The sequence below is a fragment of the Vidua macroura genome, chromosome 15, assembly GCF_024509145.1.
Source record: "Vidua macroura isolate BioBank_ID:100142 chromosome 15, ASM2450914v1, whole genome shotgun sequence".
NCBI classification, from domain to species: domain Eukaryota; kingdom Metazoa; phylum Chordata; class Aves; order Passeriformes; family Viduidae; genus Vidua; species Vidua macroura.
The window spans coordinates 12,383,025-12,400,379 of NC_071585.1; the positions used below are offsets into that span (position 1 = coordinate 12,383,025).

Below are 17,355 nucleotides of genomic sequence, written 5' to 3' on the forward strand. Positions count from 1 at the left end.
GGGGAAGCAGACTGCAAGTGATGCCAGCTCTGGGGGTTTACCCATCTCTGTCCTCGTAAACCAGACCCCTCACCTCTTACCCATCTCCCCTCCATCTCATCCTGGCACCCACCCTTGCAGGAAGTGGATGTAGCACAAAGGAATATGTGCACCCAGTTTCAGGTAGAACTGGGGCTAGACCAGTGGGATGAGGTTCTTGGGACTGACACAGACCACTGAGGGTCCAAAGCCCCATGACAGAGGGGCTGGGGCCCCTCTCCTCTCAATGTCATCCTTATTTTTTTTTTTTTTTTCCTGATTCCTACTGTCAAATTCCAGGTTATTTTGGTCCCAATAGGGTAAGAATCATTCTTGCCCTGCTCACATTTCTAGCAGGGGAAGGGGCTGGTGCAGAGAAAAGGGCAGAGGGTGTTTTGCCACTTCCTCAAGGCAAAACACCTTCCTGAAGCCTCTGTGGATTCTGCTTCTGATTGAGGAGAAAAAGCCAGCCTGCAAATGACAGCTGTGGCTGCAGTGGTGGCCAGTGCAGCTGGAGTGTGACACTGGCAGGGAGGGGACATCAGTGGAGCCGAGGTTCCCAGCTGCCAGTGGTGGGGGTTTCTGGGCAGTGTGTCACCCAGTCCCCCTCTGGAGTGCAGGTGTATCTGACCTGACAGGTGACAAGCGGGTGATCTCTGCTGGGGCGTTTGTGACTGACACCTCCCACCTTGCAGGCAGACAGAGCTTCACAGGTGTTCCCTTTCTGCTTGATTTTCCCTATCACCAACATATGGAGATGGTTTTGCTTTCTTAGGAGAGAAAACAGGTGAGCAGCTCCTCTTGCTGCAGGGCCGTGAGCCCCCTGGAGATGTGTCAGCCCAGGTATTCCAGCAGTGCCCATGGTGTCCATTCTCCCTGCACATGGAGTCTGCCCATCTGTCCTGCTCTCTGAGGCTGGGCTGAGCTTTGCTGTCAGGATTAGAGGGGTGGATTTGCTCTGGGATGAAGGAAATGCAGACCCAGCACCTCCACCAGCCCCTCTTTTCCAAAGAGGCAGATGCTACTGCTGGGCACAGGAAAACATTATCTGGAGCAAGAGTTTGGTGTCCCCCAATGTGGGTGACAGACACACACAGGCCAGCTTGTCCCCTGCATGCAGCCAGCTTTTAATACAGAGGTTCATCCCAAGGCAGCCTGTTCCTGGGGTATGGATGGTGATGGGATCCCTTGGGGCATCCTCACGGGACTCCTGCGGCACCCTAATGTCCCCAAAGCCCGCTGCTACAGAGGGACCACGTCCTGTGGCTTGGGCACAGTTGTGGGGTAGTGACAGAGGGGCTGGGGGGTCCTCGGTGCTCCCTGGGGTCACCCCCTACCTCATCCTCCTTGCAGTCAGAGTGGGAAGTTTGAACTCGTCCCCCTCACCCGCTGGGGCTTCTGCACTTTGAAATGCAAACCTGCCTTTCAATGCAAATGCTGCGAGAGGTTGGGCCCAATAAAAGCCCGTGGGCAGGGAGGTGCCTGGCCCCAGGACAGGCTCCCCAAGGCGCCCAGGTGAGTGCTGGCGAAGGAGGGGCGGCCGCCTCCCCGCCGAACCCAAGCGGCCGCAGCCGCGGCTCAGCAGCGCAGCATGAGCGCAGGGACGGCCCGGGAAGATGTATGTAGGATATCTTGTGGATAAGGACACCAACATGTATCCCAGCCCGGTCCGGCACCCCAGCCTCAACCTCAACCCCCAGAACTACGTGCCGGGGCCACCGCAGTACTCGGACTTCGCCAGCTACCACCATGTGCCGGGGATTAACAACGACCTGCACCACGGGCAGCCGGCAGCTGCCTGGGGCTCTCCCTACACCCCTGCCAAGGAGGACTGGCATTCCTATGGCACCGCTGCGACGCCTTCCACCGCCAGCCCCGGGCAGTTTGGATTCAGCCCCCCAGATTTTAATCCCATTCAGCCTCCGGGCTCTGGACTCCTGCCTCCACCCATCAGCAGCTCGGTCCCCCAGCTCTCCCCTAACGCCCAGAGACGCACCCCGTATGAGTGGATGAGGCGCAGCATTCCCAGCACCAGCAACAATGGTAAGGAAACCCCCAGCCCTGCACCCCTGCAGCGTGCCCAGGGCAGAGGATCCCTCTGGAGTTCTGCAGGGCTGGATCCTGCTCTGTGGCTCTCCCTGCATGGGGACTGCCAGAGGGACAGCAAGCTTGGCCTGTCCTTGGCATGACGCCCAGTCCTCAAAGAGCAGGGGAGCTCTGAGGTGGCGGGGGCTGAGGATGGGCAGGGAAGGTGCTGTCCTTCCACACTCGCAGCTGGCCTTATATGGCTGGAAAGTCATTTTCCCAACTGGTGCCATTGCCTGCAGCCACTGGGTAGATAGGCAGAGCCAGAGACCACCAGGACCCTGGGGGTGTTGGATGGGGAGGTCTCAAAAGTGCAAGAGTGAGAGTGTGGGGCTGTGGCTGTACATGAGTGTGAGCTGGCTGTGTGAAGGGCTGTGTATGGTGGGTGTGCAAGGTGCCCGAAGCTGTGTGCGTGTGCAGGGAAGGAGCCGTGTGTATATCCATGCTCTGTGTGTGCATGAGGTGGATTCAGTGAGGTGCTGCAGGCTCTGTGGGTGTGCAGGGCACCATGAGGAGTGTGTGTGTACAGGCAGTGCCACCAGGTGTGTGGGGGGGAGGTGACATGCTCAGTGTGTGTGTGCAGGGTGCTGTGGGGACGGTGTGGTGTATGGTGCGTGTGTGCAGGGTGCAGGGTGTGTGTGTGCAGGGTGCAGGGTGTGTGTGTGCAGGGTGCATGGTGTGTGTGTTCTGGGGACAGTGCCACGTGGAGGGTGGCTGTGGGTGCTGCAGGTGCACGGGCCAGTGGGTGCCCGGCTCTGCAGGAAAGGGGGCCCTGATTCCTGCGATTACCTCTGGCCTGGGCACGGAGCGGTCGTGCCGTCCTCAGGGTCCTGTCCCCGCTGAACTCCTGACCTGGGGGAAGCGTCTGGGTGACCCCAGCCCCCTACCCGCCCTGCAGCCCACTTCAAAGGCGGTGGGCAGATCCCCCTTGGGGCCAGCCCAAATTGACAAGGACTTCTCTTTGTCATGGAGATGGTGGCCGGCTCCTTTGGCAGTGAGGTGAGGTGCGGGCCCTTTGTCCTGACCTACCCTCACCCTTTCATCTTCCCAGCCTGGACCCTTCCCAGCAGGACCCATGGGGCTTGCCTGAACCTGCCACCCCTCTCCCTCTCCCGTGCTGGCCATGAGCTCCTCAGAGCACTGCTGGCACCAGCTCATTACAGGAGTGGCTGTGGGCATCTCTCAGGGGCGAGTTTGCTCTGAGTTACTGCTGCCCCAGATCCCTGGAATCAGGGCCTGAGCTCCCTGTTTGCAAAGTACCTCCAGTTTTTGGCTTGTTTTTTGCCTTGCACTATTCCCAGTGGCCAAGGGCCATGTGAGGGTCTTCTGCAGAGGTGCCTGGGGTCTTCCAGCATGGAAAATACCTACTCGTATTCCCAGAATCTGTGTGGCAGGGATGGGGACCAGTGTCTGCAGTGGAGCAGGCAGAACATCTCGATAAATGGAAAAAAAGCCCAGCCCCAGTCTGGAAAGGGGAGGGAGGGGCAGGCTGGTATTTCCTGTCCCATTTTAAGCACTGAATGTAACTATTTAGGAAAAATGCTTCTCCCCAGATGCAGTGATGGAGACCCACAGGCATGCCAGGGCTGAGGACTTCCCTCTGCCCAGGGTGGAGAGGGAAATGTGATGTGCAACCCTCTCCTGCAGCAGGAACCCTGCCACTTCTGCAGGTTTTGTAGGTCTGAACATCTTGGTTTCTTCTGAGAAGAGAGGTGGGAGGGAAAATGAATGGGGAAGGAAAGCCATCAGCACACCTCTCCCTCTGGATCAAGGCCATGGGTTTACACCCAGCAGTGGGGCCAAGATAAAGCAGGAGCTTGAAAGTGCCTCTGATTGAGTTAGACGACAATTGAGTTGATTGAATTGTGGAAAAATATCATTAGTTGCTTAGTTTGTATCTCTGAGATCAAATACATACAAAGGAACAAATAAACCAGTCTTGTTCCTCTCACACACAGAGGAGCTACCCCAGCCCCACCACGGTGATGCAGGGGTGAAAGGCTCTTTCTTGGGGTGGTTTCCTTAGGATTAAGGACCTGTCCTTGCACCTCTGCTGGGTCCAAGCCCAATGCTGCTGCTGCCAAGCAACTGCAGGATTTGGTTGTGGTGGGATCATGAGCTGGGAGATGATGGGATGCAGTTGGTGCTTTCCAGTGCTGCCCTTTAAATAGAAGTCTTCATTAAGCTTGAAAGAGAGTAGGGCAGAGATGGGTTTGACATAGATAAGGGTGAAGTTCTTAGATGAATCATTTTATTGAAATCAATGAACTGGACTTTGATCAGTCTGGATTGATAAACTCCTCATCTCACCACAGTGAGGGAATAGGAAATGAATACACGGAGGTTTTTTGCTATAAATATCAACAGTTTCATTGCGAATGCTATAAATCATAACACTTCAGAGGGTTGTAAATTAATGTTCCCCTTCTGTCTTGGCTCGTATGAACAGCTTCTGGCCATAGTTTGAAATCTTTTGGGGAAGAGCTGCATGGTAGCAAAATAAATTGTTGTGCAGGGAATATGAGTGTGTTGGGCACTTCTGCAAATGTGATCCAGAGCTTGAGAAAAATCAATGAGAAATCTCCCAGTGACTCACTGCAGAGTCAGGCTTTACAGGGGGGAGATTTTCTGTACCTGTTGCTACATTCATGCATGCTTCACCTGGCTGAGCTGAGATAACCCAGCAGCAGAAGGGATTAAACCAGGAATTGGGAGTCACAGGGGGAACCGAGCTGGAAAATGTCCCCAGGCCTCATTTCTCTCTCCAATGTCACCTCCTTTTCTGCTCATAAAATCTTCACTAGCAGCATGTCAGAGCCTCATGCTTCCTCCTTATTCACAATTATTTGCAAACTTCCCTGTGAATTGCACCCAGGGTTTATAAAAAGCTCAGGAAGGTGGTTGGAAGTGGAGCTGGCTGAACTTTGAAATTCACCCTCTGCTTGTTAGTCATGCAAATCCTCAGATACCGCCTCGGGTCTGGCTTTTAGGTCACTAATTGAGCAGGGGCTGCAGTGCTAAATATTGCAAGTGAAAGTGCAATTGGAGCATCCCTTGCAGAGGCAAATGTGCTCAGGGCTTCATGTGGTACCAATGCCCATGGTGCCCACGCAGGTTTTGGGGTGATGGAGGGTGAGCAGTGATGCTCTGAGCATGTGGTGATTTGCTGGGTCTGCAGTTTTCCATCTCAGCTTTATTATTTCTAGGTCAGTTTTCCAGCTCTGTTTATTTTCCTGGAGGGGCCCATGAACACTGGGGGAAAGAGTTCAAATCCCAATAATGAGACAGATATGTTTCCCCTGGACTGCTGGGATTCATGCTGTGCTTGGTATGTTTTGGGATGATGGTGCAGTGCATTTCCCTGGTCAGTCCCTGCATGGGGAGCCTCTCTTTAGGCCATGCTCATTCCCTGTGAGACCCTTTCCTTCACTGGGACACTCGAGGTGTGTGTCAGGCCCCATCAGTCTTCTCCCTTTGAATTATTAACCCACAACCTGCTCCTGGCCCCAGCTAGGGTTTGTTGACTGCTTAGCCTTCTGGCCAAGGTACAGGCCTCTCAAACTTTCCTAGAATTGACTTTCCTTGAACAAAAAAGGGCTTCCCTGGAGCACTGGCAGTACCTACGTGATGGGCTTGGCTGGCTAATACCCTGGGATTAGCAGAGGGACACTTTAAACCTCTGGCCAATGACAGATGCTTCCTATAGGGGACCTTTCAAGGACACCCACTGCAGTCCTGTTAGCTTTGTGATTCCTTGGATAAGGGGCTGCATCCTTCCCCCACACTGCCCCATGGCAAGTGTGGCCCAAATCCTCTAGGGCTGCAAAGGGGGAGAGGAACCCTGGGATCCATATGGGACCCCCCCCATTGCCCTGCTGTCCTGCTCTTCCCACTGCAGATGAGCCACATCCAGCCAGGAGGCGGGCTGGGATGAGCTGGATCAGGCTGGAGTGAGGTGACATTCTGAACAGGGCTGTGTCCGCCCCACGTGTGCCAGCAGCCCGTGTGTCACCCCGGAGCTGCTGTGCTCTTTGACCCAGCGCAGGAGCCAGGCTGGCGGCGCTCAGCTCGGCACTCATAAAACATGGGAGCAACTGAAGGAATTTGCCAGGTGCCAAAATAAAGGATTGAGTTGCTGCAGGGCTGGGAAAGACTTGCTCAACACCCAGCTTTGTGCTGCTGCCCCTGGGGATGAAGGGAGCATCTGGTTGTGTTGTCCATGTCCAGGAACATGGGGTTGTGATGGGGAATCCCCAGCTTGCTGTGAACACCAGGCATCTGCTCCTCATCCCCTTGGGGTTTGCACCTCCTGGGAGAAGGATGGGGCTTGCAGGAGGGGTGTCCTCACCAATGGGTGTGGATGTGGGTGCAGCTCTGTCCCTGTCCCGCTGTGCTGGCTGTGTAAAACCCAGCCAGGGCCAGCCTGTGCTCCTGTGCACTGGTTTGCACTCTCCAAATCCAGCTCTTTGACCAGGTGTTTCTGCCCTTTCCTGGCAGCTGGGCTGCCCTGCCTGGCTGGGCTGTGCACCAAGCCTGGGCTCTGCCTCGAGCTCTGCTACAAGCCCTGGGCATGCATTCCCCAGCCACACACTTGCTCTTAGAGCAAAACTTTTTAGGGAACACAGAGCTTGATCCTCAGTGAGCAGGAGACCAGAAAGCCATTGGGTCAAGCGGTGCAGTTTGGCATGTGAAATGTTCTGGTGCTCACCCTACGAAGCTGAGCCAGGTTTTATTGCTACCTGGTGCACATGGGAGAATTGCAGTTTGCTCTGAAGCCTTTGGCACCAGGAAGAAATATTCAGGTTGTGTGAGGTGAGCTGCCATGGAGAGAGCTACTCTGGGTGTTGGAGCATTGCTGGGCTCCTTGGAGGGGCCTCAGACTCCAAGATGAGTCCTTCCTCAACCCTGATGTCTCAAATGCCCATTTTTCCAACCCAGAGTAGAGATGGGGGAGCTTTGAGGAGTGAGGATTCATTAAGCATTCCCTCCCTTCACAGCACTGAGACATTAAATATGTACAGAGAAGATGTGTGGTTCCTCTCACCCAGTTTTTGACACCCAGCCGTTGTCTAAATGCAATGCATTCTGGCAGAGGAATGATGTCAGGCAGGGATCTCGGGGAGGATTGCCCTACAGAGGGGGTCGTTTCTCACTGGCTGGGATGAAACAAGCCACATGGCTCCGCTCCTTCGCCCTGTGTTGGTCGTCCCATCCATCACTCCTCTGCTTCCTGCGGCAGAGGAAAAATAGCTGAGGAAGTTGAAGTATGCAAGGGAAGGGGAAGGCTTGTGAAAACCGTGAGCTGCTGGTTCCCAGCACTCAGGGAGTGTGAGGGGCTGGGGTTTATCCCCCCCTCCCAGACCACAGAGGAGCGTGGGTGTTTCGGAGTGGCTGCTGGAGCTGGAGGGGGACGAAATGAGTGTGGGGAGGGGGTGAACAGGGAGGGCATCAGAGGCTCAGCCCTTGCCAGCACCAGTGCAGACTTTGGGGTTCCCGTTTCCCGTCGGTTTAGGGATGGTGGAATGAGCTGGGCTGTCTGCCCGAGCCTCAGCAGCAGCTCTGTGCGCTGCGGCTCCCGTCAACGCTGCTCGGCAGAGGGAGCATCGACCCCTCTGCACGCAGGCAGCTGGAGCACATCTGGCTGCCAGATGAGGGTGGCTCCAGCCAGCCTGGAGGCTCCTGAGCTTTAGGAGCCGACCTCAGCCCTTTCCTGGACCTGCTGTGTCTGTCATGGGGCATTTCTCTGCTGGCTGTCCTCAGTTTTGTGGGGTTGTGAGGGGGATTTCCCCCATGGAGCTGCAGAAGGATTGGGGATTCAACTGCCCAGGGCATCTCATGGCTCTGACCCTGGGACTGTGTGCCTCAGTTTCTCCAGCTGTTGCATTGCCTAAGCTCTGTTGGGGCTGAGGGAAGATTTCCTTGGTTCTTTCCCTGGGTAGAAATGCCAGATCCTGACAGAGCACTGATTCCTCTGTGATGGGAGGATTTTATCCTCTTTGCAAGTAGATGTGCTCATTAGAATGGAGCAGCTTTATCATGGAGAAGAAGCACCCACACGGAGGGGACAGCCTTGTGGCCTGTCTTGCTGCACTTCACCTCTGCTATGGACCAGTTCTTTCCCAGGTGCTCTGTGGTGACAGGACTTTTACACCTGATGTTTTTCAGCATTATAATATTGCGATGCCATCAGATAGTGTGGGAGCAGGCCCCCAGTACAGACAGATCAGCAGACAAGGCTGTACAGATGGAGCTGGTGTGGGGCCAGAGCACGGCCAGGAAGATGGGATCAGGCAGGATGGCTCTGGGAGCACAAGGAGCCAGCACAGAGCAAGGCATGGGAGCTGCTGAGGCAGCCTGGCAGCGATGCCTCCATCCCCCCTGCCAGCACCTCTTCTGCAAAGCAACATCCAATGTGTCCCCAGGCCCTGGGGACCTCTGCTATGCGGTGACGGCTGTCACTACCCTGGGTTCTCATCTCAGTGGCTCCAGCCAGTGGGTTGGAACTGCCATACCCCAGCTTCCCTGACCAGAGCCCTGGTGGCTGCACAGAAGCTTCCCACAGAGCCAGAGTTTGTGGTTGTGGTAATTTTGAGTTGCTTTGACCTGTGAAATAGAGACTTTTAGAAAAGTGCTTCAGTTTATGCTCCTGGCTGCTGGCAGCTGTGCTGCTCCTGCTGTGGCTGGGAGAAATGTGTCCCACAGATGGGGATCCTCCCTTTGGAGCTGGGCTGATCCCCTCATATCTTGCCAGCTTTTGCTCCACCTCCACGCACGGTGCCACTGCCACCCCTCATTCTCTTTCCTCCCTGGTTTGAACCAGCCCCTTCCCAGCTGTTCTTAGAGCTGCTCAGCACCAGTCACACAATATCCATATTCTCAGTCTGTTAGGGTTTTTGGGGCACAGTTTTTTCCTCAAAACCATCCTTTGGGCAGGCCAGGACTGGGGATGGTGAAAGATCCCCTTCCTGGCAGCCTCCACTGTGGCTGTGAGGGGAGAGAGCTTGGGATGGTGGGCACCGGATCCACTTTGATTTTCCCTTACCCTGCCAGGCTCCTGATCCAGCCCTGGGCAGCAGTTCTGGTACCTCTGTCTTGGGGCAGGGTTGCTGTGGGGAGTGGATCCAGGCTAGGGTCAGGGCTCCATCCCCCGTGTGTGTGCGTGCACGCTCGGGAGCGCGTCCCTTGGGGTTTGCACAGCACATTAAAGCTATTCCCTTATCTAATCGTGGCTCAGGTGAGAGCTATTAGGGTTACACATTAACAGTGGTAACGATACCCTCTCCCCGCGCTGTCATTGGCCCTGCCTTGATCCCAAAGCCGACACCATTCCCCACGGATGGCTCCGTTTGCCTGCCCAAGCAGTTCCTTTGCCTGAGCTTTCGGGGACAAGCGGGAGGGGCTGTAAATGCATAGCAGGGTCGGCAGGGGCTAACAACTGTGCTAAGAGACATCACTGGCACCCCCTCTGCACCCCATCCACGCTCCCTCCTGGGGCAGCAGCCCCAGCTCCAGGTTATCCCAGCCATGGGACAGCCTGATTCAGCTTTGCCAGGCTGGAAATGCAGGAGCAGTTCCATCCCTCTCTTTGGCCATAGGCACGAGGGCTCCCCAGAAGGAACCGGATTGGCTTGTCCCGAATTTCCTCTTTCTTTTCACAGAGCCATAAAAAAGCTCCAGGAGAGAGTTAAGTGTAACCGAGCATTCATATTCAAGGTAGTTGAATTATTCATTGTCAATAGTATTTCTTGCAAATCCTTTTCTTTTCCTTGTGAATCACCCACAGTACATCTCTGAATTCAGCAAACATCTGAAAACAGCAATTAGTGGAGGTGAATAACTTTCCATCTCTGGCTTGGTCGTCAGCCCCCTGTTTTGAGTTTTTTCTACCTGATATTGAGCAGAAAGTGATGATATTGGTACTGATATTGAGCCTGGTGCCCAGCTCACCCCATGATGGCTCTGCCAGCCCTGAGGCAAAGCCCAGCCTCCAACCAGGATGAAGGATGAAGAAGGAATAACAAAGAACAGGCTGTGATGGATCTATTTACAGCTGCAGCAGGAAATAATAATTCCTACTGAAATTCATGGCATATGTGATATTCACAAACTGCCTTATTTCTTTAGTCCTTAATTTATTTTTTTTTACTTTATCTGTCAACTCTTCACTTTCCAGGTGTTCCTTTTTTCCAAACAGTGGTATTCAAATAAAAACATTGCAAGTAAGACCATTTAAATGTTATTATCTCTTTAGAGATGCTTTTGCTTTCAAATGACAAAAAGAAAAAAAAAAAAAAAAGATAAATTTATGAGAAAGAAAAATCTTGCAGGAGCCCCTGAGCCTGGAGGAGCCAGAGGGAGCCCAGTTTCTCACGGAGCTGCTAAACCTCACATAAATCTCCACCAGAGCATCTGGTTTATTCTGTAACTTCTTGGGAATTGCTGTGTTTCCAGATTCAGCACAGGTCCCTCCTGGGCTGGGCTGCAGAAGATCTTTTGATGCTGCTGAACCCTTCCCCTGCAGGGTGCTGAGAGGCAGCAGTGACCCCTGGGATGGACAGGAGCCCTGAGGGAGGCCGAGGGCAGGGTGGGATCCTGCGTGGGCTGGGTGCCCCCGGCATCACTCCAGCCCAGCAGGGCTCCCGTGGGCAGCTTTGTTTGGAGCTGTCACAACTGATGTGTGCCAGACAGGAGACAAGTGCCTGGCAAAGCTGCCATACACCCCTTGCACACGGAATCTCTGCGTTTCAGCCCTGTCTCTGCAGACAGTCCACTAACACCTCGCTCAATCAAATTAACCTTTTTTACCCTTTTTAAACTCACAGGGTCACACTGTGTGACATGCACAGGTTTGACCTGATGGTGGTGAGGAAGGATTGCGTGTTTGCTTCTGGCCAGCCCTGGGATGAGCTGGGCTCCCCACTCTGAAACATTCACTGAATTCATCACATCCCTCAAATACCAGTTAGTGGCTGAGGTCCTGCCATGGTGCTGGAAATCTGGTTCTATTCCTGGTCATGGAATATTCCTGGTCGTTGCAGCCTTGCTGGGCTCCTTCCCTCTTCCATGGATCACTGGAGAGCTTCAGTGCTTCTTGGGGACTGTACTGAGACCCTCAGCCATCACCCTGCTCATGCTGTGCTGAGCCCATGCCAGCACCACCAGGAGCAATGGCAGGAGGACACAGACAGTGGCACAGTCATGGAAACGGGGTGCTAACTCAAACTGAGTGACTGCTGCTTGTGTGCCTGGGAGTGCCAGCATCAAGAGCCAGCAGGGTGAGATGCCTTCCATGCCCATCCCAGGTTCTACTCGTGCTTCCACTCTTGGTCTGCTCAGTGTCAATGTCATGAGCTGGATTCTTGCAGCTCCTGCTTATTCAGTAGAAAACCAGCTGCTTTCTTCCATCCCATGTGATGCTGCAAGGGGGCCCCTCTCCCACTTGCAGTACTCTGGGGCCATGGGTAGTCCTGTCTTGAACTCTTTTACATTTAGCTTTCAGCATAAGAAGTGGCTTAGGAATGTCTCCATCTCTTTGCAATGGGAGAGCAGGAGAGAGACACTGTCAAAAATAAAACTGAGCTGGTTGACAAACAGATTTGCGGCCCAGAGGTTGGAGTTTGCTCTGTGGATGTTCTCTGGTGTCTCATTAGGGTGTTTAGAGCCCAGTTTTCCTCTGCACTACCTAAACTCCTGCTTCCACTCAGATGGTGTCAGAATACAATTGTACTGCTGGGACTGCCCAGTGTCCAACTGATTTGGCCTAAATGAGTGGATGTGTGAAAGACTTGTTAGGGAGAACAGATGAACAGGACGGCAGGCACACAAAGATCCCATTTCCTGGCAGAACCAGGCTGCAAGCACGGTTATATAGGTTGCTGGGTCACTAGAAATCCCTTTCTGCACATGTGCAGCAGTGGTGTGCAGTATCTTGTCCGTGTTGATACACCCAGGGCAGCCCCAGGGAAATCCATGGAGCTGCTCTGAGCTTGCTCCCACTCCTTCCCACAGCAGCACTGCTCTCAGCATCAGAAATTCAGAGGAAGATGGGCAAACACCTCTGCCAGGCAAACAAATGGCCAGGCATTATCCCTCTCAACTCCCTGGAACAGGATTTTGTAATTTTGGGTGGAGAAGCAAATATTCACAGCTGTGTTTATTCCCTGCCTATGGGCTCTTCTGCAGAGGACAACACCAGGAACTTGTCAGCAAACTGCCAGGCATGGGTGTCCTCCCTCAGAGTGCCACCTGCCCCCAGAGCCCAGGCAGAGTTCCACAGGTCACCCTGTGTGCCTGTGGAATAACAAAGGAACTTAGGAAGAGACAGCTGGGCTACCGTCGACTGTATTTTTCTGCTAGAAAGCAGCAGGTGCTGTTTGCAGACATGTGGATCCTGATGGCCCCAAGCTCTGTCCATATCTGGGGGACCAAGGAGAGATTCAGGCTGGCTTTGGCCAAACACCCCTGGCCCATGGAGCCAGTTCCCAGGAGTGCTTAGGCATCATGTGGGCTTTCTCCAGTGCATCTTTAAAGACTGCACCTCAAGCACTACCCTCTGTCTTAGCTCAGTACTGGGAGAAGGAGAGCAACCCTCTGGGTGGCAGAGAAATGTGGTCCTTTCAGGGTTTTCTGTCCTTCCCCTGTTCTGATCCATCATTCAAGTGATGGCATCTTGGTTTGGGGCTTCCTAGAAAAAGAGCTGGGCTTTCCTTAGCCCTGCCAGGCAGCCTGTCCTCAGTCCACCACAGGACCTGCAGCTCTACTCCTCTCAGGGACCGTGTGTCATGACACAGGGGATTTATGGTCCATAGGTTGGATATTAGGAAAAGGCTTTTCACAGAAAGAGTGATAAAGTATTGGAATGGTCTGTCTGGGGAGGTGGTGAAGTCACCATCCCTGGATGTGTTTAAAAAAAGACTGGATGTGGCACTGGGTGCCATGGTTTAGTTGAGGTGTCAGGGAATGGGTTGGACTCGATGATCTTGAAGGTGATTCTCAACCCAGTGATTCTGTGATTCTGTGATCCTCACAAGGGATCTCTGAATCCCCCCTGCTCTTTCCTCCAAGCAATTCCACCAAAGTCCAGGTACTTCCCAACAAGAAGAAACATTCTGGTGCAAAACAGGAAGGATGTTAAAGCCAGTAGGAGCCTCCTGATTCTCCCACTGGTCCCCAGGGCATTGCCGTGTTTCTCCTGAGCTCTCCACAGGTGGTTGTGTGTCTCCTCCATGCCCATGCCCTCGGGGATGCTCCTTGCCTTTCACTGCTCCCCTTCTTCCCCTGTTGGCTCACCCCCCACTCTGCTCTCTCTGCCAGGCAAGACCAGGACAAAAGACAAGTACCGGGTGGTGTACACGGACCACCAGCGCCTGGAGCTGGAGAAGGAGTTTCACTACAGCCGCTACATCACCATCCGCCGCAAGGCTGAGCTGGCCGCGGCCCTCGGGCTGACTGAACGGCAGGTCAGTGCTGCAGTGTCCTGGGAAACCCTGGCCCAGTGGACATGGGGATGGGGAAGGGTGAGGGCTTTAGCCCAAGTGGTTAGAGGAGGCCCCACCTTGCTCCACAGACATCCCTTCCTTTCCAAACTTTGGGATGCCCTCCCTGCCCCATGAGGACTGGAGGTTGTCATCCTTGCCTGTGTCCATCCTCATCTCTTCATTGCCCTCTTTTCCTTTCTGCAGGTGAAAATCTGGTTTCAGAATCGGAGGGCGAAGGAGAGGAAGGTGAACAAGAAGAAGCTGCAGCAGCAGAGCCAGCCCACCAGCACCACCACACCGACCCCACCAGCTGTCAGCACCCTGGGACCCATTGGAGGTCTCTGCAGCAGCAATGCCCCCAGCCTCGTCTCCTCATCTCCGCTGACGATCAAGGAAGAATTCATGCCTTAACCCTCTTCACCAGCTACAGACCCCAAGAGAAAAGCACTATGCAGCAGAGCCCTGCCAGCCCACGTGCTCTGAAGGGTGACAGCCCCTTCCCAAAGACATGACTGTCCCTGGCTGAACTGATGGGACAGACAGCGAGGCTGGGCCAGGTGGCACTGGGGCCTTCCCAAGGAACGGGTGGGCTCTTCACTGTGTGAAAACCTGGGTTAGGTACTGCTCTCCCATAGGAACCACACACTGGTTTGGTCTCTGGTCTTTGTAGCAAGGTCCTGATGTCAGCAGAAGGAAGGGGGTAATAGTGGAGGAGGGCTTTCCTACAGTGCTCCAGGTGCTTCCTTTGGTGTTCCTGGCAATCCAGCTGCCTGGTGCTTTTAGGCAGTTCGAACAAGACTGAAATAGAAAAAAGACCTGGCTGGACTCAAGGCAAAATGAATTTCTGCTGAGCTGGTCTCCTGGGAAGCGAGGTGAGGAGGGCAGAGCAAGCTGGGCCCTGGGAACCAAGCAAGACCCTTGGCTGTGGGATGTGACATGGGAGCCCTTCAAACCGCGGTGATGGTGGCAAGCTGGAGCACATCCTTGACAAGAGTACCTGAACATCCCCACCGTTGTCCCCAGTGACCCTGGTGGTGCCCAACCCTCCATCCCCAGCCCTGCCCCTGCAGCCACACAGAGCCATGTGGAGGCATCTCCAGCAGCCCTGGTTCCCCTGGCTGTGCCATGGCAAGGTGGCACTGCAGCCATCCTCCACCTGGAGCACAGGGAGAGGGTAGAAGGGAGCCTGGCACAGGCACATTTGGGGCAGACCACCCTGCTGAGCCCTTCCATGGGCAAGGGAAGGGGAACAGAAGGTTTTCCAGCAGGACAGGGTCCAAGAACCAGACCCAGGTTGTCCAGAAGGACCAATACTGGGAGAGTTTTGGGTGCTGGTCCAAGGGAGCACAGTAACTGCAGGCAGCAGGAGCTGCTGCCAGGTGGGCAGGGGCCTCTTCAGGCACGCAAGAAATGACTGGCATGTGCCCTGGTGTTAGGTGATGGAGAGGTGGTTTTCAGAAAGACAGAGAAGCATTTATTTTCCTATTTTCTTTAAAATTCAGATTACAGGACTACAGATTTTGTCCTTCCTGTCTCCCTGCTCCTTCATGCACTGCACTCCCTCTTACCCACTGTGTTCCCTAGGCCAGTTCCTCCTGGTGAACTGCAGCCCAGAAGTCCCTTTATCCTGTTAAGTTTTGACCATTGTATAGGCCCAGGTTAACGTACAGCCCAGTTTCAGCAACCCCACAGGCCAGTGGGACACAGCTGGGGCACAGCTGGGACACAGGAGGGTCTGTGGCTCCTTCTCAGGCTGCACCATGTGCTCCTCAGCTGCAGTTCTGAAGACTGAGACAGGGATAAGGGAGCATGAGCCTTGCATGGTGGCTTGTGTGATGTTTCTCAGCATTTTCTCTCCAAGCTCTGGGAGGATGGAGCAGCAGACATGTCCCTGCTGCCTGGAGACCATCCAGTCAAGCCCTCACATCCCACCTGACACTGCCTGTGCCTCACATCCCTTGGCCACACTGTCCACTGCCAGCCCCCACCGCTCCCAGCCCCCAGAACACAAAGTCCCCAGGTGTGCTGTGGCTTTTACAAGTGGGTCCCAGTTATCCCACTGTGTGCACTGCTCTGCTCCAGCCCTCAAAGGCCTTGGGTCTCCCTCCTGCCAGTGACACTTCCCACAGCCACTGTTACCAGGTGTGCTCAGTGATGAGGACAAATGTTTGCATCAGCTCAGGACTTTAGCTCAGTTTTTGTGTATATAAGGCAGAACTGGTTTTCCTTTTTTATTTTTTAGGCATCGGTGAAAATAAAAACAAGCAGGGATCCTGTGTGACACAGGTTTGTTGCTGTCATTGCTGCCCGTGGTGCTGGGGCAGAGGAGGATGCTGGCTTCGGGGTCACACTGGGGCCGATGCTCCTGGGCACAGCCGGGGTTGGGAAGGGTGCCTTGAGGCAGCAGCCTTGTCCCTGTAGCACACGGTGTGCCTGTCCCACAGGGACACTGCTGGCAGTGGCATGGCTCATATCACAGCATGGCACTGCCACGTCTCATTCCTTTGGCACCAAGAGGGATGGCAGACACGATGGCTGCAAACTCACAGCACTGGAGACAGAGGGGAGAGGGTGAGGCCATTGTTGGGCTGGTAGAGGCCAAAGAACAAGGCCAGCTGCCCACGGATGTGGCCAACTCCCGTTGGCGCCTCCTGGTCTCTAATCTCATTTTATGGCTGTCGATGGGCTGAATATCCTCCTTGTCCAAGATGAATAAACAGAGAATGAGGATGTGAGATAGTGCCCGGGACAGCTGGCATTGGTGCCTGACACGCTCCCCTCTCCATCCCATGAGTGTTCCCCTCATCTAGCAGAACACTGAGCAAGCAGCTGCCCTCGAATCCCTTCCCCAAATGGCTCCTCCAGCCCCAAAACTCTTCCCAGTGCCAGGCATTGCATGGGGTGTGTTGAGGTGCCAGGGCAGGGCAGCTGGCTGTGGAAGGACACCTGAAGCAGGATAAAGTCCTCGTGGGTGGAGGAGATGGAGGAGTGGGAACAGGATGAGGTGGCATTGCTGAGAGAGGGACAGAACAAAGTGTTTGTTCCTGCAATTGCAACAGAGGCTGCACCTACTGCTGCACCTACTGCTGCACCCTGGTGACCCTGCACTCACCAGCATGGTGCCAGGCTGCCCATGGCACAGGAGAAACACCTCATGCACCCCTGCAAGGAAACGTGGGGAATCAGGAACTAAAATAGGCAGGGGGATGCAAATGCAATGGAGCTGATGATGTATAGGAAAGGGATGAGACTGAATCAGCCACATGCCAGAAGAGTGGGCTGGACTGGGGAAACTGGAGCTGCGTCTGTGTGCAGTCTCCAGCATGGTCCCCAGGGTGGGGGCTGGCTCCCCCACACTCATCCTCCCTCCCTGGGCTTTGGCTGCCTTTAATGTCCAATTTTGCCATTGCCACGTGGAGAGCAGCAGTGGGGTCCTGCCCTGGCAGGGGATGGGGTGATGGCAGCCCAGCACTGGGCATCACTACTGTCTGCAAGGGGAGAGCCTGCAGACAGCACTGGGGAGGGGAACAGAGTCCTGGTGGGGGTGAAATGTGCATCTCCCAAATTCACCTGTGGTGTTGGGTGGCCTGCAGGGAGATGAGGGGCTGGGACAGAGGGAAGATGCTCCACTGCCTGCCCAGAGAGGCTGCGGGTGCTGTTGACAAGATGAAATTCCAACTGATACCCTAATCTGGCGCCTGCCTGTTTGCACAGCAGGGTAAAAGTCCAGGGAGCCGTGGGCTGTGCCCTTGGGTCCCTGCCACCCGTGTGTGCA

The 17,355-nt window shown here is 54.6% G+C and overlaps 1 protein-coding gene across 1 annotated transcript; it reads left to right on the forward strand.

Annotated features, from left to right (window-relative positions):
- Positions 1-1,634: 1,634 nt before the first annotated feature.
- Positions 1,635-13,991, forward strand: CDX1 (caudal type homeobox 1). The gene is made up of 3 exons (XM_053991332.1): positions 1,635-2,061; positions 13,417-13,562; positions 13,785-13,991. The coding sequence occupies exons 1-3, from the start codon at positions 1,635-1,637 to the stop codon at positions 13,989-13,991; spliced, it is 780 nt and encodes a 259-aa protein (XP_053847307.1).
- The last annotated feature ends 3,364 nt before the right edge of the window (positions 13,992-17,355 follow it).